The sequence below is a fragment of the Hetaerina americana genome, unplaced genomic scaffold (genome assembly GCF_022747635.1).
Source record: "Hetaerina americana unplaced genomic scaffold, ioHetAmer1.1.p SCAF_7, whole genome shotgun sequence".
NCBI lineage: Eukaryota > Metazoa > Arthropoda > Insecta > Odonata > Calopterygidae > Hetaerina > Hetaerina americana.
Window position 1 is genome coordinate 26,432,159 of NW_027287316.1, and position 25,831 is coordinate 26,457,989.

General features: G+C 34.0%; 1 protein-coding gene across 1 annotated transcript in view; it reads right to left on the minus strand.

Annotated features, from left to right (window-relative positions):
- Window positions 1–1,101: 1,101 nt before the first annotated feature.
- The window catches only part of Nup154 (nuclear pore complex protein Nup154), a 43,875-nt gene continuing 19,145 nt past the window's right edge, over window positions 1,102–25,831 (minus strand). Inside the window, exons 16-29 of the mRNA XM_071595295.1 lie at window positions 24,766–24,860; window positions 22,849–22,945; window positions 20,658–20,735; window positions 19,734–19,930; window positions 17,366–17,528; window positions 16,735–16,856; window positions 15,719–15,886; window positions 13,109–13,253; window positions 12,557–12,652; window positions 10,629–10,863; window positions 8,817–8,937; window positions 5,398–5,520; window positions 4,421–4,587; window positions 1,102–1,840 (exon numbers count right to left, since the gene is read on the minus strand). Of these exons, the coding sequence (XP_071451396.1) occupies window positions 4,458–4,587; window positions 5,398–5,520; window positions 8,817–8,937; window positions 10,629–10,863; window positions 12,557–12,652; window positions 13,109–13,253; window positions 15,719–15,886; window positions 16,735–16,856; window positions 17,366–17,528; window positions 19,734–19,930; window positions 20,658–20,735; window positions 22,849–22,945; window positions 24,766–24,860 (1,770 nt within the window). The 3' untranslated portion in view covers window positions 1,102–1,840; window positions 4,421–4,457. The remainder of the gene's footprint in view (window positions 1,841–4,420; window positions 4,588–5,397; window positions 5,521–8,816; window positions 8,938–10,628; window positions 10,864–12,556; window positions 12,653–13,108; window positions 13,254–15,718; window positions 15,887–16,734; window positions 16,857–17,365; window positions 17,529–19,733; window positions 19,931–20,657; window positions 20,736–22,848; window positions 22,946–24,765; window positions 24,861–25,831) is intronic.

A 25,831-nucleotide genomic window follows, 5' to 3' on the forward strand; every position in this document is an offset into this window, starting at 1 on the left:
TATCTTGAACTGGACTTCTCAAGAGTGAAATTATAATACTTGTGTACCTATTCACCATGGTAATGAATGCATGTACTATGTTTTCCTGTTGAGAACATCTATAGTGGTAATGGCTGCTCTCTGATGAATTAAGATTATTATTAATATTCATCCATTGTGCAGATGTGAGCATAATCTTAGCCAACCATTTGCAGACATAATTAAGATCCATATTTCATCAACATCTCTTATTGTTTACCCAACATATTCAATTTTTGGCTGCATGGGTGCATTTTTTTCTATGACTGGGCCCATGATTATCTATCACTGCTCAGCTTCCTCATTAGACAGTGTGATGATATACAGTCTACTATAAGATGGCAAAGAGATTATAAGGAATCAATCAATTAAAGTTTGGTCAAAATCATTTCAGCAGTCATCTAATACAAACAATTAAACTAACTACTTAACGCCTCTTGATAATAACACTAAAAACAAACATTTCATAATGATTAAGTAATTACTCTCAATGATACCTAGTTGAAAACAAAAAATAACAATTAGATATGAGTTTGATTATTTACTATGGTCCCGTTGGCAAACGACTAAATTTGTGCTCCACACTTAAATTCAACCTGTATTACAAAAGAAAAACAATATTACACAAGGTGGAAATCAAGTATAATATCAGACTACCTGACCCAAGGATCATTCTTTGGGCAGTATCATTACACAGCAATAACCAAGCAAAATTCCAATTCACATACACATATAACACCTATATTGGGGGATTAGGCTATTGTTCAGGAAAGAAGATATTTTAAAATTATGGGAATATTTCTAATTTCTTGCTGGTGTGGATGAAATTTCCAGAACTCCCTAGTTTTCCCAAATTTCCCAGACACTAAACACCTTGCATATAAATTGAATAAACACATGATCTACGAGAGATAGTTCCCACAACTTAATTATGAACAACTGATTATCAAGTCAAACAATTTACTCATTAAAGTTGATACAAAAACAAATATTCACAAACTGGTACAATATTTTTTTTTTAAATCTCACATTTTTGAAACATACAAAACAATTATTGTGGATATTATCACCACTGACAATCAAACAACATTAATTTAAAAACTAATTTTCCACAGGAAAACTTTAAAAAGAAGAGCAATATCATGACAGGAATACAAAAAATATGTACCTTCACGATACTATAATTTATAACCATTCAACATCACATTGAAAATAATACCTGTTTAAATATGACCCATTTTCATCATTTAAAGTGTCTTCGGAGCCCAAAATCAGATTATCCTAAAATTGTCATTGCAAAATTCAAAAATATGCACAGGAGAAGTGGTAATATTTACACAGTTATACCAAAGGATGGATATCCATTTCATTTCAGGAAAAGTCTCAACAGTGAGGTTCATTAAGCTTGATTTCATATTTGTAAGAGCTCAGAGCCACATCTAACCTCCTGGACCATTAACAAATTCTTCATGTGGTGCACGCACTACTCCTTTCAAAGTGCATAGCTACTTTTGAAATTACATGACAGAATAAGTTCTGTGGTTTATTCTGGCACTGCAGTAAAAAACATTATTACATTTTGAACAACATGTCCTCAATTTTTCTTATTAAAAGGCAGTGAGTGCTTTTTTAACAATTTCAAACGTGGAACACGGCCTCTTTATGTGCCCAGAAAAATTGGACTTGTGGGAAAATGGAGTCCTGCCTTAATAGCAACCAGTGGAATTGTGTAGTTTGTTATTCATTGGCAGAAAACACATTTCCTTTGTTGTCCCACTGATTTTCTCAAACGATGTAGCATTGCTCCCATATTCAGGACTTTCTGAAAATTAAGTGAAAGATTTCGTGACACTTGATGTTGATTTGTACTTGGCTGCATACCTGCAACCAAAAACAATTTATAATTCATGTGATTGAAATAATGATTTTGATGTGCAAAAAATTAGTGTTACGGCAAGAGAATTGGAATAGAATTTAATTTGTGAATAAATATACATAATTTTTACAGTACCATTTTAATCAATCATTAGGATGGACTTTCTATTTCTATAACAGGATTCATACAGGATACATAATCCTGTATGTAAGAGTGAGCATAATGCAGCAGAAGTGTGGCTACATGAGTGAAGAGCTCTCATTACTCTCTCTCTAGTAGAGAAGCTATATTTGTAAAACATTGTTAAGGTAAACTTAATAGCATGTCCAAAATATTAGAGGAGCTAGGCTGGGCATCACTCACAGAGCAAAGGTTAAATTACAGATTGAAGCTCTTGCATAAACTGGGAGTCTCTTTAGCAGTGATATTGAAAATATATTATAACCCCCATTTTACTACGGTAGGAGAGATCATGTCAGTAAAATTAGAGAGATTAAGCATAGAACAGATAGATTTAAGATGTCATTATTTTCCATGAACGATGGGGGATCATTATAACATTGTCCAACCCTGGTAGGGTCATGCTCGGGTAAAAATTATTCCGGTGTATATTCACCCCCCGCCACATACCCTAGCAGTGGGTATGTGGCTTGCAGGGTACATAAATAAATAGAAAATTAAAGAACATGGTGCACATTTGTCCGCTCACTCAAACAAACAACATCACTGACGAAAAAAACTATCACTCATTACTTAATTTTCAAGAAGTTCTCTCGGGTTTCCCACCGGGTCAGGTGGCAGTACACCGACGTTTCGAAGGCTGACTCTGCCATCGTCTTCAGGGTGAAGTTCAGAGCATAAAAAAGGCCTGGTATTTATACACTCCACCAAGGCTCAGGTGTGCCCTGATTGGTCGGAAGCGTTAGTTTTCTCCGCTACGGCCAATCGCGTGCGTTCCCGTGCATTCTTTATTTTCTTTAGCACTGGCTTCCAAGTGTTACTGATTTGGAAGCCATTGCCTCTGTTGAAAGTATTGGTGTCTAGTCGGATTTCAAAGGCTTCTTTCACCACGCGATCCCAACAGCTGTTGGCGTGGCATAGCTTCTTCGTGCCGGTAAAGTTATCTCTGTGGTCGTTATTGAGGTAATGTTCGGCGACCGCAGATTTCGCTGGGTATATTAACCTGATGCACCTCTTGTGTTCCCTAAGGCGTGTTTCTATGGTGCGGCTGTCTCCACAATGTATGCTTGGCCGCACTCATAAGGAATCCGGTACACTCCTGAGGTCTTCAATCCCCATTTGTCTTTTGCCGTGTCAAGGACTGATTGCAGCTTCCTTACCGGTTTGTGGATAGTTTCCACCTTGTATTTCCTTAATATCCTTGAGATTTTATTGGAAATTGTAGAGACAAATGGAATGCAGGCTCTTGCAACAGGTTTTTCTGCCTCTTCTCTCATACCTCCAGGATTTGCGAAGGCCCTTTTAAGGGCCATGTTGATTTCCCGGGTCCCGGCTGGAATGTCTTCCTTAGGTGATGTATTTCCGCCTCCAGGTGCTCTTGGTCCGAAACTGAAGTAGCTCGGTGCATGAGTGTGGAAATCACTCCTCTCTTTTGTGCGGGATGATGATGACTTCTCCCGTTCAGGTATGGGTCAGTGTGGGTCGGTTTCCGATAGACTTGATGGCCTAAGCTGCCATCTCTTTTCCTCTCGATCAGAATATCGAGGAAGGGCAGGTGTTTATTTAAAATGTCGGTGTACTGCAATCTGACCAGGTGGGAAACCAGAGAGAACTTCTTGAATACCATACGCTGGGAAAACCTGAGATCCTTCACTCATCACTTAAGTCCGTGAGCAGCCCAAATTTCCCAATGATTGTCGACAGCTTTGAAGTTTATTGCCAGTAAAAACCTCATCACTAAACAGATTTTACATTTGGTGGGATTTCCAATTGTATTGTTCATTTTGACTCGCTACTGTAAACAAATGACAGGCGGCGTGGCCTTCCAAACACCGAAGCTCAAGGTGTACTGCCTTAGTGTGTGTGTCAATAAAGCAAACATTCAACTTCCCCCACTACTTTTCTAGCTACAAGCAAACGTAAGTTACTTTCTGGATAGCCCATGAACTATATTGGTACAGGTTTAATAAGTGCAAATGGAAACTGTGAGCATGATACAACAGGTACGTTTGCCTACATACAAAGTTTAAAATGTAACATTTTTACAGAGAACAGAAAAGAAATATATAAGTTCCAAGGACAACATAAGGGAAAACATAAGTTTCCAAGGACATCATCAATGATTACAACAAATGTAAATTTAATTTAAATACAAATATAGAATTTTCAGGTGTCACCCTGAAGTCCATTCAAACCAAATCACATAAATCATGAGGTATAAATATTTCAATTCACGCCGCTTTGTTTGAAAAATGCAACATTTTCAAGATATGACATCTTCCCACAAAGTGACATATTTACATTTTGTTATGTTTCCCCAAATATATTCACCAAATAAGTACTCACATAACTAATCCAATTCACCGCATTACTCATTCCAATATCACGCCAATCGGTTCAGGGCCACTTGAACAACCCTAAATTTTTCAATTAGTTCAGATGTATTAGGACGACTGTACAATTCTGAGAGACACGCAGCAACAACATCCTGGCAGCGGGTAATAAAAGCTCTCCTGAAATGAAAGAAAGTAAATTAATTTATACTTACATTGCTTTTCACTAAAAGAATACCGTAAGCATGACCTATTTGGATTAAAGCATAACTATGACAACGAGAAATAAATAATGTATCATATGATGAAAAATCTGGGGCTCTCCCAATATATCTTTTAAGTGAAATCCTCTAGGGTTTTCCACCGGATTAATGTCTCCATTGCTGCCAGGCAAGAGACACTAAACCAATGGAAGACCCCAGAGGTTTGCACTGATGTATCATATGATTATATTGAAATTAGAATCTCAATTATATTTAAGGTGCTGTCTCAGTCCTTACTGATGGTTTTAAAGACAGTCGGTTGGAGAACTCATTCCAAATGACGAACAACATTTTTCTGCTAATTTATGCAAGAGCGTTTTAAGCTAATAACATTTTTTATTTATAACCTGGCGTGCATGCAGAGGTCAGCTGCAATGATGATTTAAAGCCTGTCCAGTAATTGAAAGTTAATTCTACAGGAAGGTAATAATGTTGGTAGAAACTGTATTCCAAAATTAATTTTACAAAATGATTTAAACGGAAATACCAGTTTTTGTGATCCTTGAGGATGATTTACCTGCATCTATTAGGAATGAAAATTTTTTGATGCTTAATTGTTTGTTAGTGAGCTACTTTGGAAAGTAATCTCACACTCATCAAAAGGATTCCTTAGAGAAAACCTAGGGATTGATGGCTTATCTCAGCAATCAAACAACCAGAACTTTAGAGCTTCAATAAACACATACTTGACACTGGAAAATAAATTAAGAGGTTTCACTGAACATACCTTTCACTCATGATTACAAGAGAAGGATTTTGTGTGAATGAGCCAACTAGACCTATAAGGGCTTCAAGCAGGTGCAATTCATTCCCCACAGCCATCCATATACGGTCATTAGAAGATATGAGCCTGAAAAACAAACACACATTTAAACATAAGCAAAAAACAAATGCATTACAGTAAAATCATATGCACATATTGTGGGAACTATGGAGCAAGTCTTTATGATAATACACATTAATATGTAAAATAAAAAAAATAGACAGCTTCATTTATAGTCAAGAGATAGCTATTTGCTCTCTTGCTAATATACCACCACATAATCCCTGCAAGACATAGTTTTACTAGGTATGGAATTATGACTGTATTTAGTTTATATATCTTTATGGCTCTGATTCATGTGAAAGTTAATCTAGAAACTTACCGATTAAGATCTCACATCCATAACTACACCATTAAGGCTAAAGTGAATCAGAATACTACTTATTGTAGACTGTACTCCACTTACAACTCATTTCATAATGTGAAAATTTGACTGTATAACTGGCTGCTTACTCAGGTGAAATTGGACTGTATCCTGAATTTCAAGAACAGGGTTTATACCTGGTTACTAACTAATCTACTTCACTCAATTGATGAATCCTTTTGTGACAATCTTCATCACATTTAAGAATTTATGTTTATACATTAAGTAATATTCATATTCATGACATTGAATATAATTGTGCTATTTATCAAAATGAATAAAGTATAATAATAATATCATAATTCAACCTTTCACTGATGCTAACAACAATGAATGCACACATTACACATACTAAGAAGGATTTTCAAAGATATTTTTGGGCAAAATTACCCATAATTTTATGTACTTTCATTGTTTTGTCCTTTGGCTATTAGTGCATGTCTATTGAAATAATTGCATAAGTTTAAAGGGTACCAAAAAGTCAATTATAATTGTTGAGTTGACTGCAGACTTATTTAAAGTACATCTCAAAATATTATTAACTTGAAAGAAACTATGAGAACGCTACCTTCTAACCCTTCATCATTCATCCTAAATCAAGGAAGATCTCTACATGAGTCTAAAATGAAACATAGCTTCCAAGTTTTTCAATTCTAATTACAACAAGTGTAATACCACAGAAATGACTAAAATGAGTATGTAAACCATTTTATAATGAAAGCTTAGCGAGAGTACCTCTTCTTTTTAAATATAAGTCCACACGATGAATCTAAAATTTCAAGTATGTGTTATTCTTTCAATACAACTCAACTAATTAAAGTTTATAGGTACAACTGACTACTGTACTGATTCTTGTGGACCCATTTTTAAAATTCCGACCGTTGAACTTGCAAAGCAAAGCATAGGATGCATAAAACAGTGATTAACCAGAAGGTCTGTTTAATAGGTGAGGGTAGAAATCACCAAATAATAAGCCAAGTGGCATGTGAATATTCACACATGGTAGGGGGGCCAGGTCCTTTCCCTTTGGAAGTAACTGACTGAAAAGTAACTTTTGGGTACCAGAACTTCCCTCAGGAAGTTCTGGTACCCAAAAAGTGCAGACAGTGAAGCAGAGGGTGCCCAGAGAGGTGCACTAGGGAATCAAATCTGCCCTCTGGTCCAACGCTCTACCTCTGGACTACTGCATCCCCTTCATTGGATACAATATTACCTTAAATTAATTAAGATCAAATTTTTGTTAGATATATATCACTGTGTTGTGACTTTTTGGAGTTGACCATTTCTAAATACTTACACTGATTCATATGAAGGGCTTTTTCAACCATTTGGGGCAATGAAGGGCACCTTGAATCAATTTGTAGGAATGCATGCCTAATAGCAATTATGGGCAATTTCTCCACCTCATTCTAAACAAGTTGCTCATTGGAAGGAGTGCATGTACTCAAGAGACCACCTTGCCACACCTCACAACCCACTAGAGGGCCTCCCACTGCCATTGAGTGGTCCTTTAATTGGAGGGGTTCAGTTTTTAAGTGCTCTCAGCCAAAAAATGTGGTAAACTTGCCCCATTTGTTGGATCCAAAAATTATGACTTGTGGCCTACCTCCCTCAAATTACACTTGAACTTCGATTTCATGGACCGAGGTTTGTCATTGAGGGCTACTCCAATTCTATCATTACATTGCCTTTGGGGGGTCACTTCTCCTGTTAGCCAAACTTGAAGATGCCTGCTTACTTGCGAGGTGCCCCATTGTAATGAATTAGAAAGGACAGATGATAACACGATAACACCTTATCGATCTAAAGCCCTGAGGCTGAATCAAACCCAATGGCTAAATCAGAAAAGGGTACTATTAACCTGCCAATAGCATATCAATTGTTACTTGTCCCAAATAAGTTGGCCCACCTTTTCCACCACTCCCAAGGCCATTGGCATACACCTGTGGATGGGATTCATGATTTTTTCCATAATACCCTCCCCCAGGGTACACTTCTGGGAAGTTCCATCACCATTGTGCATCAGTAAATATGCAAACGGATGTGCTCACTAATATAAGGAGGTTGTGCACAAGATTTGCAGTTCCTCTATTCTTCTGTCCATTGATATCAAAGCCTCTGAATCACTGAGACATTGTCATCATTGCTGTGCATTAAGCCAAAGCCACTGCCCTAGCTGTAAGACCTACAAACTGTACCAGCAGCAGAACTGAAAGAAGCCTTTGGCATTTAGGCCTATTTGAAGAAAAATGCACTAAAGCTGAAAATATTTCCATTAAAAATTACTACTGTAGAGCATAGCAACATTAGTGAAATTTTTTTAAACAAATTGCCAGCTGGAAAAATAAATAATCATGGAGTAAAGGCTCTTAACAATAAAACAGCACAGTCCTATTATACCTTCCTACTATTTTTTTTCCTTAAACCAACACATTTAATATGATGTTCAATGAAAATTGCATCATTTAGTCCAAAATAGAAGTTGTACCATAATTATGGGTAGTTATGCAATTCAAATTATAGAGTACTTAACAACCATGATATTATCATTTTGTAATCTATTATGCATAGATTCTTCTTCTAGTCGAATTATCATAAATGAGAATAAATAATAATGACAAAAGCTTAAGTAAAATAAGAGCTTACTAAGTTCAAAGGTTAAGAGAAATCCATAGTCTAGAGCACAGATTAAAATACAAGATTTAATTCTTTGAAATTAATTCAAGTTAGTCACAAACTTCAATATTTTTTCTATTTCTGGAACTAAGCGGTTAAAATGATAGAAAGATCATAGTAAAACATTAAATGTTTTCCAAAAGTGACTTTTGAAAGCATGAGAGATTTTTTGGGTTTGTATTTGGGGAAATCCTACATCAATTATTTTGTATTATCTCAAAACATGATTTATATCATACTCTCCCATCAAAACAAGATGAAATAGTACACTGTGAACACTTACTTATCGTATATGTTGATCAGTTTAGGAAGTCCCACCCCTAGTGAGACCAGAGCTGACATGACTATTTCAGGACTTGCCCCAAGACGACAACTGCAAATTTCTAACTGCCTTATTATATATGCTGTATTTAAAGAAAATAAAGAACATCATGAGTACAAAAAGAATTACTTACACATATGCTAGCAACTTCCTGTGAAATTATGATGAATTTTAGTTATGGAATTATCATTCAATAAACCTTCCAGACTCAAAAAACTTTGGAATTTATAATTGTTTTTCACTAGTTCACAATCACAACTGACAATTTTTATCAAGGCTGACAGGCTACCTTGTATGACTCAGCTTCATTAGAAGAAAATACACGAAATCCTTATAGGTAATCAAAATAAACATAAACGACACAAAAATATTTCTCGGCAATGTCACCAATTCTTTTCAGTCCAAAACTGTTATTCACCTAAATTTGAAAATGCATAGTAGAAGGATTTCTGCACATGATCTAAAATTGAATAAATCTTCAAATTAATATTTCTACTTTAAGCTTATCTATAAATCTCTGCGAAGACAAATAATGAAAGTTCAAGACAAGATCTTACAATTTCTGCACATGCAAATGTTCTTGTATATATTCTCAACATATTATAAAATATAAAAAATTTAAATATGGATACCATTCATTCAAATGAGAATTATTGGCACAGAAGTCCCTGATAATTCATATTAGGAGTCATATTTGGATCATCACATAGCTTTCTCCTAGAATAAGATGTCTGCAAAAATTTTCATTAAAAATTGGAAAAAATTGATCACGACAACATTGCCACCTCCTTAACTTTGTTCAATACACACCAACTTATTACAATAATTGAATTATGAACAGGGAGCAGGGACATATTTTTATAAAATATGCTTATCAGCCAAAAATCAATTATATTTATTTTACAGGTCAAATTGTCAATATTTCATGAACACTTCTGTGACACTTGACAATTAAAATAGAAAGATAAGTGTTATATACAATATAACATTTTAGATTCGCCTCTTTGCATTGTTGATTTGAATTTCCTGACATGTGACCCGGTATTCCATGTGTACTTGTTGGCAGGACAAGTTGCACCTTGCAAAAAAAAGGATAGCTTTGTGGGACTGTGAAGAATAGCACATTTCTCTCAGATGCTGGGAGGTAAAGGTGACCAACTTCGGTGAGAATGTGTGCATGAATGTTAACCAAGGCAAGCCATGAGAATGAGACTCATCCGAACCCTCATCAGACCCTCTGCTTGTCTATTCCCTAATATTTTATTTTGTTGCCTTATTTTTTTCTTGCTAGTTCATTCCCTTTCATTATCTGTGTTACCGTTAAAGGGCAGTCCACCAGCCTTCAGTTCATTTAAATACAAAGCCACTGTGGGAGAAAAACTGCCCCAGATGCGCCAACTTTCAGAGTCAAAACCAGGGAATTACAATAAAATTAGGGGGTGAAAATGTTCGCTTATACAATGAGAAATACAAGTCTCGGGAGTGCATGTCCCTAAAAAAGCTTGCATCAAAATTCATCTTGCTCTCCATTGTAATATACATACATCACTTAAATGAAAACCATACAATGAGTCACGCATAAAATTTTTGGTATGCGTTTACATTTAATGTTTCTAATATGCAAGGATAATGAAAATATACATGAAGATTTCATAACTATGTATATTTTTTGCATGTGATGGAGAAGATATGAATACTGTTGATCAGAAACTCATGCATATGAACAAATAAATTAATAAACAAACACTTGGAAATGGAAAAAGAGAATCTTACTCAAGGGAAAACACCTCGGAGAAAGGTTGTACTCAGTGCCAAGCGCCTTGACTTCGGCCAGCAGGAGGCCCATTCGATTGTCAGGGGATGCTGTGGATGGTGTGGCTGCCAGCTCTGTTTCCAGAATGTAATCCCAGATGCTTTCCACAAAAGTTGGATCATTGTGCCCAACGCAATGGAGGATGGCCAATTTACACTGCCACAAACCAAATGGCTCGGCATATTCTTCATAAAGCTATTAAAGAGAAAATGTTGGAATGTTCCTAACATCTTTCCATCACAAATCCTTACCTTAAAATAGTTAGCTGCAAAATTAAAACTGTAAAATATGTAACCCCAAAGCATACCTAATATGGTTGCTTCAGTTATTTTACTGATTTCATTCATTACAAGCCATTAAACAATACTTCCAAGTGACCTTTAGAAGGAGAGCAATGCAAATGAATGCAGAGGCACGTAAAAATAAGATTATATGAGTGCATAATAGCACAGGAGAATCATCAGAGTACAGGCAGAGAAAGCAGAAATTGCATGGTAGACAGCATTGAGTTACGAAATATGAATCACTTCACATGATATAAAATACCTCCAAGTAGTTCAAGCACATTTTGTGGAAAATATTTAATTAAAACACCACATTCACACAGATGGATTATTTTCCAAGGAAACGGGGTGAGATAATTGAAAAACAGAAATGTAACAAGCACAAAGAAAAATGTAGCCATAAAAGAATGCTAAAAAATAAATAATGGTGAGAGTAACATAGGAATGACTTGTGAGAATGATCATGAAGGTTGGAGAAAACGTTAGATTAGATGACTCTTGACTTCAGCAATTCATTGGCAATACTCTCATTTTCATGGTTACATTTGGACTATAATGAACAATATAAAATATTGATGCACAAATATACACAAATGGGTCGAATAGGAAAAAAAGAACAATAGCTGACCCAATTATTTGGTACCTAACTTGTACAAGATCAACTCAGTGGATTTACAAGAAATATTTTTCACCCTACCATAATACTGACATTTGTGTTAGTCAACCGATATACAAAGATATTCATGTCGAATATTAATCCCTTTAAAATATTGTACACTTTCATTCAATATCTCAGCACGTTTCAACAAATAAACATCATTATCAAGAGGTAAGAGCCTTTTCGAAAATGTTTGTAGACGAACTGGTAAAAGTATTGTAATACAATCATGGAATATTACATGATTTATTTTCAACATGTTGCAATTCCACAAAGCATATTTGCCAATAGTCATACAAATATACTATCCTTGGCCAAGGTACTTATGCTCCAGTCGAGCTATAATTTGCAATTAACCGCTAATTTCAGAATGGGCCCAAATTTTCAAGATACATACGTGAAATTGAAAATTACCCTAAAACATGAAGTTATGAATAATGATTGGAGAACCAGAGCAGTGTTCATTTTAATGCATGCACTAACAGTATTAAAACAGGTTGACATATTAGCTTCAACCCAGATTCTCCATTAACCAAAGCTCATATTTGATTCAAAATAATACCAATTAAACAAATTTTCATACAAGTTCAATTACTTTCTTCTTTTAAACATTTAGAAAGTTTACGTTGAAAGTGGCATTGGAGGTGAGAAGGCTGGGGACAGAGAGAGGAAAATAAAGAGCCATTTTGGATGGAATTAAGGGAGGTAGAAAGTATGCAGAACTAAATAATGAGTTATTGTAATATGCGGTACGGGAATAAGTTAAAGGATTTCTTGAATAATTTTAGTCAGGGTTTACAAGTACAGTGGTTCATAGAGTCAGGATCTATGAAAAAACCAACTCTAACCTAGTACTCTGCAGCTAGTAAAAGTAATTTTGCTAGGAAATTTTACAGACCTTTTAACATACCATTATGTCAATCACACTTTACACACTAAAACGTACCTGAGTGACATCTACAAGCTCAGTCTTGAGTCTACCAATTGCCTCTTCTGCTGAAAGATGCTGGGAACCACGGCATTTTGTCAAAGCATTCAAAACCTATGAATGAAAACAAGTTGGGTGGGAAAAACTGCATTACTGATTTTCAGCTAATGCTGATTACAACAATTAACATGACAATACTCATAAACTAAAGATAGTTTTGAGCCCAACAATATTTGATATACAAGCCCCCCCCAACCTTTTACTTACATTGGTGCAAAGCAAAAAGAAATAATATCACAATTTATTTGAAACTTAAATTACATGAATGAGAATTTTTGATAAAAACACCAGCTACATTAAATGAAACAACAAGAATGCAAAAACTTGCATTTCTTCATGAACTTCTTCAGAAAATACAGAGCCAAGAAATAAGTTTCACGAAACAAAAGGTATGAGAAATTTGAGATATAAAAAATTCAGGAATTTCCAATAGGTTGAAATATTTCTGGGGTATGAACTTTACAAAGCATTGTCATATAGGTATATTTAAATTGAGATCTTAGTTCATACCTTCTGCTGAATTCGGGCCACCTCCAGCTGATCCTCCAGTTCCCTCAGAAAGACTCCTTGTGAGGGGGCACAGCCAACATTATCACTTCTCATGCACATAACTGCTCGAGCCAGGTATGTGAGTCTCTGGTCCAATGTCACTGAGCTGAAAGAGATAAATTCTTGAGAAGAAAACACTAAACAGTAGCATGTGCTGGATGTAACTCATGTTGAACTTGCACATTCTGTGCTCTCAATGTACTATGCTAGTAAAGGCGGCAGGGTAGAATTTCTCCATTATGTTAATAATGAAAATACTGACAGTGAGCTCTCAATAATCCATGCATGGATTATCTATGCTACTTTCTTCCAAACACCTCACAAGTTTCATAAAATTACATTCATAAAGATAATTAAATACTTTCAAACTTCGATATTCTTTTAAAAAAACACAAGTTAGAAATACCTGGGCTTACTTAGTTTTTAATTGGAAGAATCAAAAATTGTAAATATGATTTGAAGTTTTAATTTAAACATGCTCATACTATTATAGGAAGAATCAACCCTAGCTGTACTCTTACAAATGGGCCAAGGATGGGTTAGGGAGATTAGAGAGGAAAAAAGAAATTAAAAAATTCAAATTAAATAAAAATATTTTATTACGTGCAATTCGTGGACCACTGGGGCACAGATAATTCTCTCATAAGCCCCTGACTGGTGAGAGCTTGATAAGGGCAAGGGATAATGCTAGTACACATTAGCCAGAGCATTTTTTGTTAACATGTTATGGTTTAATCGTTTTCTGTTCTAAACCTCCCATATCAATTTATTTTACTTTTATTTAATTTGAATTATTTATTTATTTTATTTCTTTCTTTCCTTTTCCTCTAATTTCCTTCACCCATCGTTTGCCCCTTGGTAAGAGTACAACTGAGGTTGATTCTTCCCATAATATTCATACGACCGTAGTTAGCATTTGTTTCATACATGCTCATAATATCTATACTTTCCCATTATCATTTTCCCTCGCTTTCTTTAACCCTGAGAATTCCACATTTCCCTTTAATATGAGCAAAGACATAGTTTTACTGTGTAGTAAATAAGTCAATAACTATCTACACTGCATTATTTTACATGATATCACTTAAGGAATATGAATCCGTATCCCTGATCATTTTTTACAATTCACCCTTCGCCAATCATTTGTTTTTCCCTTTAAGTAATAATAATATATAAGATAATAATTTGTGTTCTAAACCGCAGTGATGTGCACTATTCAGTTCTGGCATAATGCAGTGTCTCTAGAGTTATTAAAACTCGGGTATTATTCTCATCATTGGGCATCATATGGAATAGTGTTCTAGGGAACATCTATGTTCAAGTCACATTAAGTTTTCTCAATTCAAAAAAAGTTATTAGATGTGTACTTGGTGCTCTTTATAGAACACCATGAGGGCCCTTATTAAATAAATGGAATGCTCATACCATTACACCTACAAGTATGTATATATTTGCCATGTCTGTCTTCATCAAAAATAATATCCATCTGTTTAATGCAAATAGTGATAAAAAAGATTCTGTTTCATAAAATGGGTTTTATTGCGTTTTATAAAAAAAGGAAGTTATGTTATTATTATTATTATTACTTTTTATTTGCCCAGAGATCACAATACAAAAATACCAGGTGGGTGAAGTATGTACATGATATAAGGCACGTCAATGAGGAGCAAAGACACAGGCTCAGTTAAGATACATAAAAGAATAGATGCTCATAGTTACATAAGTGTTTGGTACAAACCCATGAACATCGGCTGTAACATGCACATACAATATCAAATTCAGAAAAATCATTGATCACAAACATGAATCAGACCATTACCATTGCTAGAAACTAAAAGTATGAACTTACTGGTCGGGAATATTGTTGAGATATTCATCAACCGAGTAAAACATATTGCGTTGTAGATATCTTTTTAGTTTATGCCTGAATACGGCAGTTCCCTGTATATCCTTGATACTTTTGGGTAGTTTGTTAAATAATCTGATGCCCATTTCATTGGGTCCTAATTTCAATGCTTTAGTTCTTATATTCCCATAATGGAAGTCATTCCTGCCTCTGGTGTAATGATGATGATAGGCAGAGTTAAGAGAATAGTTGCCGATGTTATTTTTTATATATAGAATTAAAAACATAATGTAGATGCATGGGAGTGGTAGCAAATTTAATTCATGGAAAATAGGCCTTGATGGAGCATTGTAAGGTTTCCTGGCGATGATTCTAATAGCTTTCTTTTGCATTTTAAAGATGTTTTGAGAAATAGCAGCTGATCCCCATAATATTATTGCCGTACCCTGAATAAGCTAAGCACATAATAATATTAATTGCAAAAGGGTAAATTTGGATATTTAAAAAAAATTGCAATTTTTGCAATTTCAATGAAAATTTTATTGGCATTTCTTTTAACCAAGAATGAAGAAGTCCATTAATAAATACCCACATTTATTCATAAAAACTTTTAAATTCTCCATTGTGAGCAAACAGTTTCAAGAGCCACTAAAAAATCTAACTCAAATTCATATGAGTTGAAATGAGAATGAGGTAAGAAGTTATAAAAGAAGTACGTTGCTTACCTGGGTGCAGTGGCTAATCCATGAAGCACCTTAGCAGCCATTGCATGATTGTCGATGCTTTCATAGTACTTCCATAGGAGGTCTTGGATGGGAAGGGAGTCTGGGTCCCTTTGGGCTGCACGCTTGAGATATGTCTCCAAACTAGCTCGAACAGAACCACTGTGACGACTGCAAGTTACATGTGGGAAAATGTTAACAGATGCAAAAACAATAAAAAAATTTGAGTCAAAAACTCCTTTTTTTTCTTTAATAAACTGAAATGGACGAGATCTATTGATTGTGGATTCCAACAAATTTCACAATTAATTTAGAGACATAGATAAAAATTTATGGTATTCAACACCATTAAGCATGTAAATCTTTATCCATTAGATTACATTATTTCAATAATAAGTGAATATAATAATACTGTAATGCTGAATACATGTGGCACTATTTATTTTCACAACCATCTGCCAATCCCGGTTTTGTTCCTTTCTTTCACCTTTTTTTGTTATTTCAATTAAAATTTATTTCTAATTACTGCTAATTATAGTCTTGTTGATGTTTGCATGTTTGTGTCCTTACATGCTGCTGTTATACGTGTCACTATAAATTGGCAATCTTGCTGTATGTGCACAATTTTTACTAAATAAATAATAAACATTCATATGAGAAATTTCCCTTCACGAGCTTTAAAACAAATCAACCTAGTGCCGCCTTTTCCACACTAGTTGTACTCACATGGCCAAGAAAAGAATGTGGAAGACAATCTTAATGACAGCATGAACAGATATTCAGCACACAATCATTATCAAAATATGTTCACGAAATTATAACTTTAAAAAATTGTGACCGCCCAAATCACATTATTAATTTTATTTAGGGTAAAACACTTTCTATACCTGCATCTGCACATTTTTTGATGGTGGTTCCTCCAAATGTGTATAATTTTGATTTCCCTCCATATTTCATTGTGAATATAAATTATGGTAAATCAATGAAGGCAGCAGGAATAACCTGAATGAAGAGCTCACCTGGTAAGTTTAGAGGTATGCAGAAGTTCTGTGTGGAGGTCTCTTTGAAGCATCCAGTCATAGATGGCAACATGAAGAAGACAATCGTCAGAGTCTAGGGCAGCATTCAGCAGCCATCTTGCCTAAGCCAAAATTATGAAATATCTACATTTCAAGGAAAAGAGTCCACCCGAAATACACATTGACTACCCAAACGGGCAAGTAAAACCGTCCTGATGAAAGAACGAACAATGCTGAACATAAGTTAATATAAACTTTGTTTAAAATGTCAAACTTCAATCACCTACTATTATTTATTGTTAAAAATGGTACACAGACATAGTATTACACTAGCACTACAACTTGTAAGTACTATGTTGTAACTGAAAAAAAAACGAAGTTCTTGAAACCTCCCAAACTTTTAAATTTAGTGATATTTGCATGAGGATGCATGACTGTTTCCCAGACCCACACTTTTCCTTTACCTATGCTGCCTGCAGTTAACCAGGAAGTTTTGACCTACAAAAAATTGGCAAGCAGATAGTATTTGACAGCAAATTTCAAGAGAAATCACCCAAATTTAAAAAAAGATCCCCCCTGATTCATATCTACACAATCAAACAAGAGTAAGAAATAGAGAAGGTCAACTAACATCTTTTTTAACATCTATAGGTGTAGCAGACGACTGGTCCATGGCAGAGGATGCAATGGTGGCTGAGACAGGGGATGGAGGAGAGGAGTGCATGGCGCTCATAGACGAAGAACCTCCATATGCTTGGTCGAGAAGGAGAGTGACTTCTTTGTAACAATCCATCCTGAAAAGGAAATCACTACATGTTAAAGACACATCTACAACCAATATGACGAAGAATTCCCAAAAGCTTTGGTTGCAGCTCTTTTCTCTGTTCACAGTGGATTTACTTATTCAACAATTAATTCCATTAAAATGGAATTTTCAAAGCCTTTTTATTTAAATTTTCTATAATTAAAAAGCATTTGGTCTTAATGGATATATTTTTCATTGTTGCCTACAGCTTTACTCAATGCACTGCTATTTAATTAACAGTTTTCACAAAAAATATATCTGGGGTAATCCTACTCAAAATGTAGGTCAATATATTCTGAAAACCCTTCTGGGAAGCTAAAACATTTGTGAGGAATATTAATACTTGGCTCTAATCAATTTTATGATTGGCAATTTGACAAAACTGATATGAATTTACGAGCTATTTTGTTCAAAAGACTTCTTTGATAAAATTAAAGGTAATCCATTAACGGTAAGGTACACAAGCACCTCAAGCCTTCACTCTTAAACTAATACTGAATCATACAGCATTCTCACTTTTTCTCTCAGAATGAGCTAGAACAGCATACACCTTAAATACCAGCAACTTTAGTTTTTCAGGCAATAATAAAAGAATAATAGATATCACCAAGTTATTACATGTTTTTAGAACTGATCGAACATGTAAATACACATATTAGGGGGTGTATGAAGCTTAGTTTTAATTGATTTTAAAGCCAGTCAATCAACATTTTAATGAATTCCATCAGTCCAAAACAAATACCTGTAAACAAACTTGAAAGCTGGTTCCATTCATCTAAATGCTCTTGAATGCAGAATTCTTACGGCGAAAAAAAGAATATTTTGCAGAGTAATTGAGCAAATTTTTGGGCTTTATGGGTCAATATGACAAGGAAAAAAAAGGCCATGAACAACCTCGCATTTACAAAGAAATGTAAAAAGTAAAAGGCTCAATATGAAGACATTCACTTGAATTTGGAATGACAAATACAATCAATCCAAATTCATTCTTTGTATACAGCGTAACTCTTAATTATCCATTTTGCAGATTATCCCTTCAACTCTCTTCCCAGCACCTTGAAATTTTAATAAAATTGCAATCATAAAGATTATTAAAAGCTTTGAAACTTCAGCGTACTTAAAAAAAAATACAAGTTTGAAATACCTGGGGTATATTCAAAATTGTAAGTTTCACAAAATCAAAAGTTGTCACTAGTATTTAACGATATAATTTAAACTTTTGTGCACTATCCTTACTTTCCCATCATCAATTTCCTCATAATTAATTAAGCCTGAGACTTCTGTATTCTACTTTCAGACACGCAAATGCATATGTAGTTTTACTATGCAACAAAGAAGTCATTAACTACCCACACTGTATTATTTTGATTGGTATTGTATAATGAATATGAATCTGTACCAGTGATCCTTTTTTAAAACTCATCCTCAACCATTCGTTTTTCCCCAGACTAAGAGTCCGGTTTATCTTTCTGAGGAAAATAAGTTCTGCTATTCACTTGATGACAGCTCTGTTTTCTCATTAGCTACAATTACACCCTAATAAAAATGGCTGAAAAAGGGAAAAAATGTACTTTACATTGCAGAAAAGCTTTAATTAATCACATGGAATCAAAAATTAGTTTCCTAACACATACCTTTATATCACAATTATATTTTCTGAGTATTTCAGTTATCCATATTTTTTGATTACCTAAGCTTCGTGGTGCATTCAATGGCAACAGAGAACCGAGAGTTTACTGTATTTTGACACACGTGGTCAGTAAATATTTATATGGTTCACTTGATTCAAAGTGGCCGAAACCTTGACAAAAGACCATCATACCAAACTTTAAATGTCATCTCAAATTGGCAGAGGACATTGTGTAATGTAAAGCTATGGATAAAAGCACTGAGGATTCATGAAAAAATATTACAAAATATAATGCAAGTATTACAACACAGGTATACATGTTGCATGAAGCACAGGTACTTAAAAGGAGGAGAATCATGGCTATACTTTAAGTATTGATGGCATTCATGATATTTGGCCCGAAAAAATCAAATGATAAAATTTGACTGAAGGATTTAATATGAATCAAACCTATTCTGAAGGCTAGAATAATTTTAAAAAATTCTTGAAATAAATAAACCTAGAAATGGAATACCTCTTAAGATTTAATGATTAAGTGAAGACCTTTCAAACAAAGTGACAAACCTAGACAAGTATGCCTGTCGGCCTAGGGTATCTTCAGCCAATTGCCCATCATCATAGAAACGAACAGCTAGTCCATCAGGGTCTAGGCGAGAGGCACACGTGAGGCAGAGTCGAAGAACACCTTTTGGGAAATGGGCAGCAGCAAATCGGCGACAAACAGATGGAAGGTCAATATGCGGGCACACTCCTTCGCACAACTATTATGACAAAAATATTACATGACAGTCTTAATGTAACAAAACACATAGAAAGTAAAATATCAGATAAGTTAAAAGAATACAATTTAAACTTATGGATATGCCCAGGGAAAATGATAAACTTTAATGGTACTAATTATGATGAAGAAAACAAATTATCCGCAATTACTTGAATGATGAAACAAGAAGTGCAACATTACACTGCTATTCCAATAAAACCTGCAGGTAGCTTGCAGTGGCATGCATGTTTAATTTAATAGCAGAATTGCTAACAGGATGAAAAGCATCAGGCCTAAAACAATTAAGCAATTAGCCGAAACATAAGAAATTCATTAAGAGATATTTCACCCCACATAATGTAATAAAGTTTAAAAATCAGATGTAGAAATTAATTTAACGGCACATTACTAAAGATTCCCCATGCATTTGGAAATGCATTAATTAGTCTGGAACAACTGTAAGCTGGCTTAAGTGGAAATACATATTTTTCTAGTCCTGATGTGAAGTCATTATTATTCTCCAATCAGCAACTATATTTTATGTTAGATATAACATTACACAAAAAAGGAAAATATTATTTAACTGTTTTAAATACAGATAGAAATAAAAAAATGGATACCATTTCTTCATAGGAAATGTGAGGTTACTTAGTTTTGATATATCCATACTATCCTTCATGGCTAGACAACGGATACTAACTGGGGCCACAGAAACAACATACACTCACCTCTAGAGCTTGCTGAAGCATTCTCTCTTTCCTTTCTTTGTCTGTCTGAGCGATGGCATTTAGAAGAACTTCATTAGCCTAGAAATGAATATGGAACCATAATTAACTGAATATAAGGGTGAAATGCACACAACTGGCGGTGGAAATGAAAAACAGATCATAATCTAAGAAGATCAGCAAATAAATTATTGAATACAGATTTTTAAAATAAATCTTACACATTGGTTTATTCTATCAGATCATATTGCAGTCCTTGGATTCAAAATTAAATTGTTCATTTTGATATTATTATCAATTTTGTTGGTTTTTAGTAATTCTATAATTAAAAAAATTGTCTCAGTCAACTTATGCATATTTTAATTAACGTATTTTAGCAACACTCTAGTAGAAGTATGCATTCAAATCATATTTTTATTCAATACTTTTCAATGGCTCTTACATAATAATGAATTACACTTTACTTTTTGCTAGTTCCCAAGAGTATGAATAGCTCATTCATGTAAAATATATTCATTACTCTTTGATATGAAGTCAAATTTAATGAATTTTAAACTTCTAATTATTGAAATATGATTTGGTAAAAAGTAGGAGAACATATTTTCACCTGGTAAGTAATGAGACTTCTAGAAAACAACATACTTCATATTCTAATGCAAGTGATTAATAGTTCAGTTTTTAGGAGAGATTATGAAATAATTTTTGCTACATAAATTAATGTTAAATACAAAAACACATTCCATGCCAAAATAATACATTATGTATTAAGCTGATTTAGAGAAAAATAAAAGATTAAGATTGTAAATCCCCTTCATCTTTTCTTCCATCATGGAAGGAATTAACCTGGAATGTGAATTTGATTTTTAGAAAACAAAAAAGAAACAAAATAATTTATTTATTAGTTATAATATATTCCCAATTCTTTTTAATAGAAAGCTGTCTAGAGACATTTGTTTTTGCTGATCCTTCAAAATTTTTGGAACATAAGACAGTATTATCATCAAATAAATTTGTTGATCGCATAACCACTGCTTGATTAAGGCGATGCTTCTCAATGGACGATGCAACATTTTCCCATGACCTCCACATCACATTTAGCCTTCTGAACTTTATGCTTCTTGAAGGCTCGTGGAGCTTTTGAATGGTAAACAAGCAGGGTTTAAAATTTCAAATCGCTGCTAGGATTGACACAAAATAGCATCTTAAGATGGTCTTTCATTGACTTAAGAGTGGAAAATGCTTTCTCTTCTGCTCTTACATAGGTTTGCTTCGTCATCTATTTCCAGTAGAGACCCATTTCGTCAACTTCTTGAATTAGCCACTGAAATTGTCCACTGCCTTTGTGCTGGTTCACCATATCTCACGATGCTGTGGATACAGGTTCTTCTCTTAAAATTCTTGAATCACCCACAGCTCCCATCAAATACTACTTCTTCAGCCATAGATGACCCTGGCATCTTCTTCATGAGGTCACCAAAAAACAGTTTTGCGATCTCTCAAATGATATTCTCATGACTGTAGTGTTGCATTGAAATTGCTTTTCCACATGAGAAGCAATATTCCATACATATGAGAAGCAACCTTTCAACATAGTTGAGAATGGGCAACTGTTGCGTAGATGCTCTTGTCACTCCCTTTGAAACATCTATCTCCCTTATATTGTCCTTGTTCTTAAGAATAGTGAAAATTATTAATGTAGACCGATTGTATGTTTGTACTAGATCAGCCATGCCCACGCCTCACTCTCGCTTTTCAAAGATTTTTATTTTTCATTTCAATGGTTATTTTAATTCTCTTATGGCTGTCTTTTTTGCCGCTTTTTCTTCATGGACATTTTTTAAAACTATGTACTAAATTTTACTCCACTTTGCACAAAAGATTCACACAAAAAAATACATCTGAACACAAGTTTGAAAAAATATGTGACCACTAGCAACACTGTGATGCCAGTGGAATGAGTGCTAAACACAAACTGAAGCAGCAGGAACACAATCATTCCAGGAAAACTATTCTCCTCCTCACTTGTTCTACAAACTGTTGCTTTGTAAATGAATGACTTTTAAAATAATATCTATTTTTACTCCTTAGTGAGAGGCTTGCTAATCAAGGCTCCAATATATATTCCGTCTTGGAAATTGAGAGTTAAATAATAGATACAACGTATGACAAGGTAAAAATACATTCTTGCACTTACCTTTGAACAGGCAGCATCCTCTTGCCTGTACAGAGATGGGCACACTTCCCTAAGCTTTGAGCTTATGGCATCAACAGAAGCACGATCACCTAAATAACTAAAATATATGACTTTATTAATTCATGGCTGATTTTGCTATATTTCACCATTGATTGAAAGAAAGTAGTACATAAACTGGGCACAAAATGGTATATTGAACTATCGAATTATGGACCACCGTTTTAAATGTCCAATTTAAAAGTGTTGAAATTTTGAGAGAAATATAAGCCACAATGCCACCGGTCATATTTATGTGGTCATATTTTTCTTTTCGCTGAAAATTTAATACTCCTAGTCTTGAATCTCCTTGATCTAACACTTTCTCTGATGCCTCCCTTGAGAAAAAAATTCTCTTCCTGTAAAGCTAGTTGGTGAGAATTCCTTTGAATGTGATGAAACAGGTTTGTAACATGCCTTGCATACTTAAATCCATTACCAGTGCATCTACTTCACATCCTTTCCTTTACCATTTTCACAGCAAACATCCCTTAAGTTCCCCATACCTGCTGTAATTAGTCACATTTGCACATATTCTGCACATAGTAAAGGAAAAAGTATTGTTTTCATGAAAAAATTAGGCTTAAGGATTTTAATTGAAATAGATGTTTTAAGGGCCCATGAACATATGTTGACCATTTTTTGAAGGTTGCTATGCATTAATGAGGGACATATGTAGGTAATTAGCTTTTTGTTGACAAAATAACTTAACATATAATAAGTAGAGCAGCATGAAATTTTAGACAGCGTTTTTGTAGAGAGTAGATGAACTGATTAGAATTATTCTAAAATCTACCAACAGTGGTAGTAGCAATTTCTTCAGCATGTGGCATTGCTGCAAAAATACTATTGAAAAAGATCAGGAAATCTGAGAATTATTTCCATTGAAACTACTCATACACTATTTTACTTTTGCATTATTATATAAAAGAATTTAGTTTCCATCAGGAGATTTGAAAATTATTGTTACAGGATTAAATTTTCTTGTTTTGTTCATCCGAAAGAAAATATATTTATGAAGACTATTTTAGAATAAAATAAAAACTATGTCACGAAAATATATTTAAAAATAAACTAGGGCTACGTGGTTTCCTGGCTATTCCTTATTTCATCAAGCTGAGGCATAAAGAAAAACCCAATGCACATGATTAATGCAATAAAATACCATTTATTGGCAATTCTCTACTTATATTGCTCACAAAAGGTAAAATGTAATCAGGTTCTCTGCTACACGCACTCAATTTCTGTACATGCTCTCCTTATAGACTGCCAATAAACTTTAAGCTGGTATTTACACACCTTTCAATCTCTATCCAATTAAGTGTTTTTTTTTTCAAAGCATTGTATAGAAAACAAAATACTGATACCAAGTTAATGTGATCAGTATTTGAACAGATAGGCCAAGATAACCTTGTTATTCAAATATACTATCATAAAAATGGCCAGTCCTTTTAAATTATCATTCATAAATCTGAATGTTCCAAAAACGTTTTTGAATCCCTTAGCCCTGAAACATGAGGTTACTTTAACAGAGCCACAGAGTAATTCCATTGTAAAACAAAAAATGACAGGAAAAAAAAATCTCCAATTAAACTCCTACTTACACAGTGACTGTTTCGTAAATTTACTGTAAGGTTTTAGTTTAATTTTAGCAAATTTTATTCTAGTAAAATTAAGGTAAATGGAAATATGGACAATTCTGGGAAGTTATTTATCCAAAGATCTAGCTATAAGAAACTATTATGAATTGAAATGAATGAGATGAGGAGAACTTAATAATTATAAGCAAATAAATAAGATGACTAATCAGTACTTCAGTACAGAAAATTTTATACTTATATTTGAATTTAATTTATGAAATAATCTATTTTCAGTACTAACCTATTTATGAGGTTTTCAATTAAAATGGAGCATAGCTCTTGGCCATTAAGCACCATATCACGGAATGTTAGCTGACAGAGAATATTCTGCTGCTCCTGCAAAATAAATGATAAACTTGTCAGAATTGAATCACCACACACATTCGAGATTAATCCACAGAAGAATCTGCCCATAAATATGACATTTAAGTTTGGAAATAAAAAAATTAATTGGTATTAATGAAGCCTGGAACTTATGGACAAAGCAAAAAAAACTATAAATAGGTAAAAGGTTACTAAATCAATAAATAAATCATAACGACTTTTTGATGCTTGCTCTCAACACTTTACAAAATAAGTGAAAACAATGTCTTTCTTTTCATTAATAAAGGAAACATGATTTTAATTTGTGTCGCAAAATATAGTTCTCTACTATAACAAAGTAAAGTAATCTTAATTTCTTAAAGAAAATCCTGATGATGGGATGTTGAGATTTGAAAATAAGTTTTGAGACAGAAGTGAGAAAATCAACTTTTAAGGCTTGCTTATCCTTCTATTTCAGAATTTGTTTAACTGTTTTTACCCTTATATTTTCATAGAGTTTCTAGAAAGAAGTCAGAAAAGGTGATTTATAATCAAACAATGGCATTTGACACATTCTGGATAAGATATTTTCTTAAGTGAGAGCATAGCACTTGGTTTTCCACAAGAATATATAATCATCTTGTGGGCTAACAAGAATCACAACAATTTAATGACTAAAAAATAGGAAATGTTTCAAGAGGACAGGTTATTAGATTTAAAATATTAAATCAAGTAAAAATGATGATTCTACTTTCAAAAACTTGATATGCTCTCCCTGACTTCTCTGTTTTTTCCTCTTTCTTTCCAAATGTTCTAATAGTGTACACATTTTTATCAGTAATGTCACAAATTTGGACAAAAAACATCTCTTTCTCAGCTATACAAAGCTTCAAAAACCCTCAAATATTTATCACAGTCATCACAAGATGATTTGTTGGTGTAACTGCATATGCATGCTAAATTAAACAAAATATGACCCAAAAAGGAAAAAAAGAATATAGATG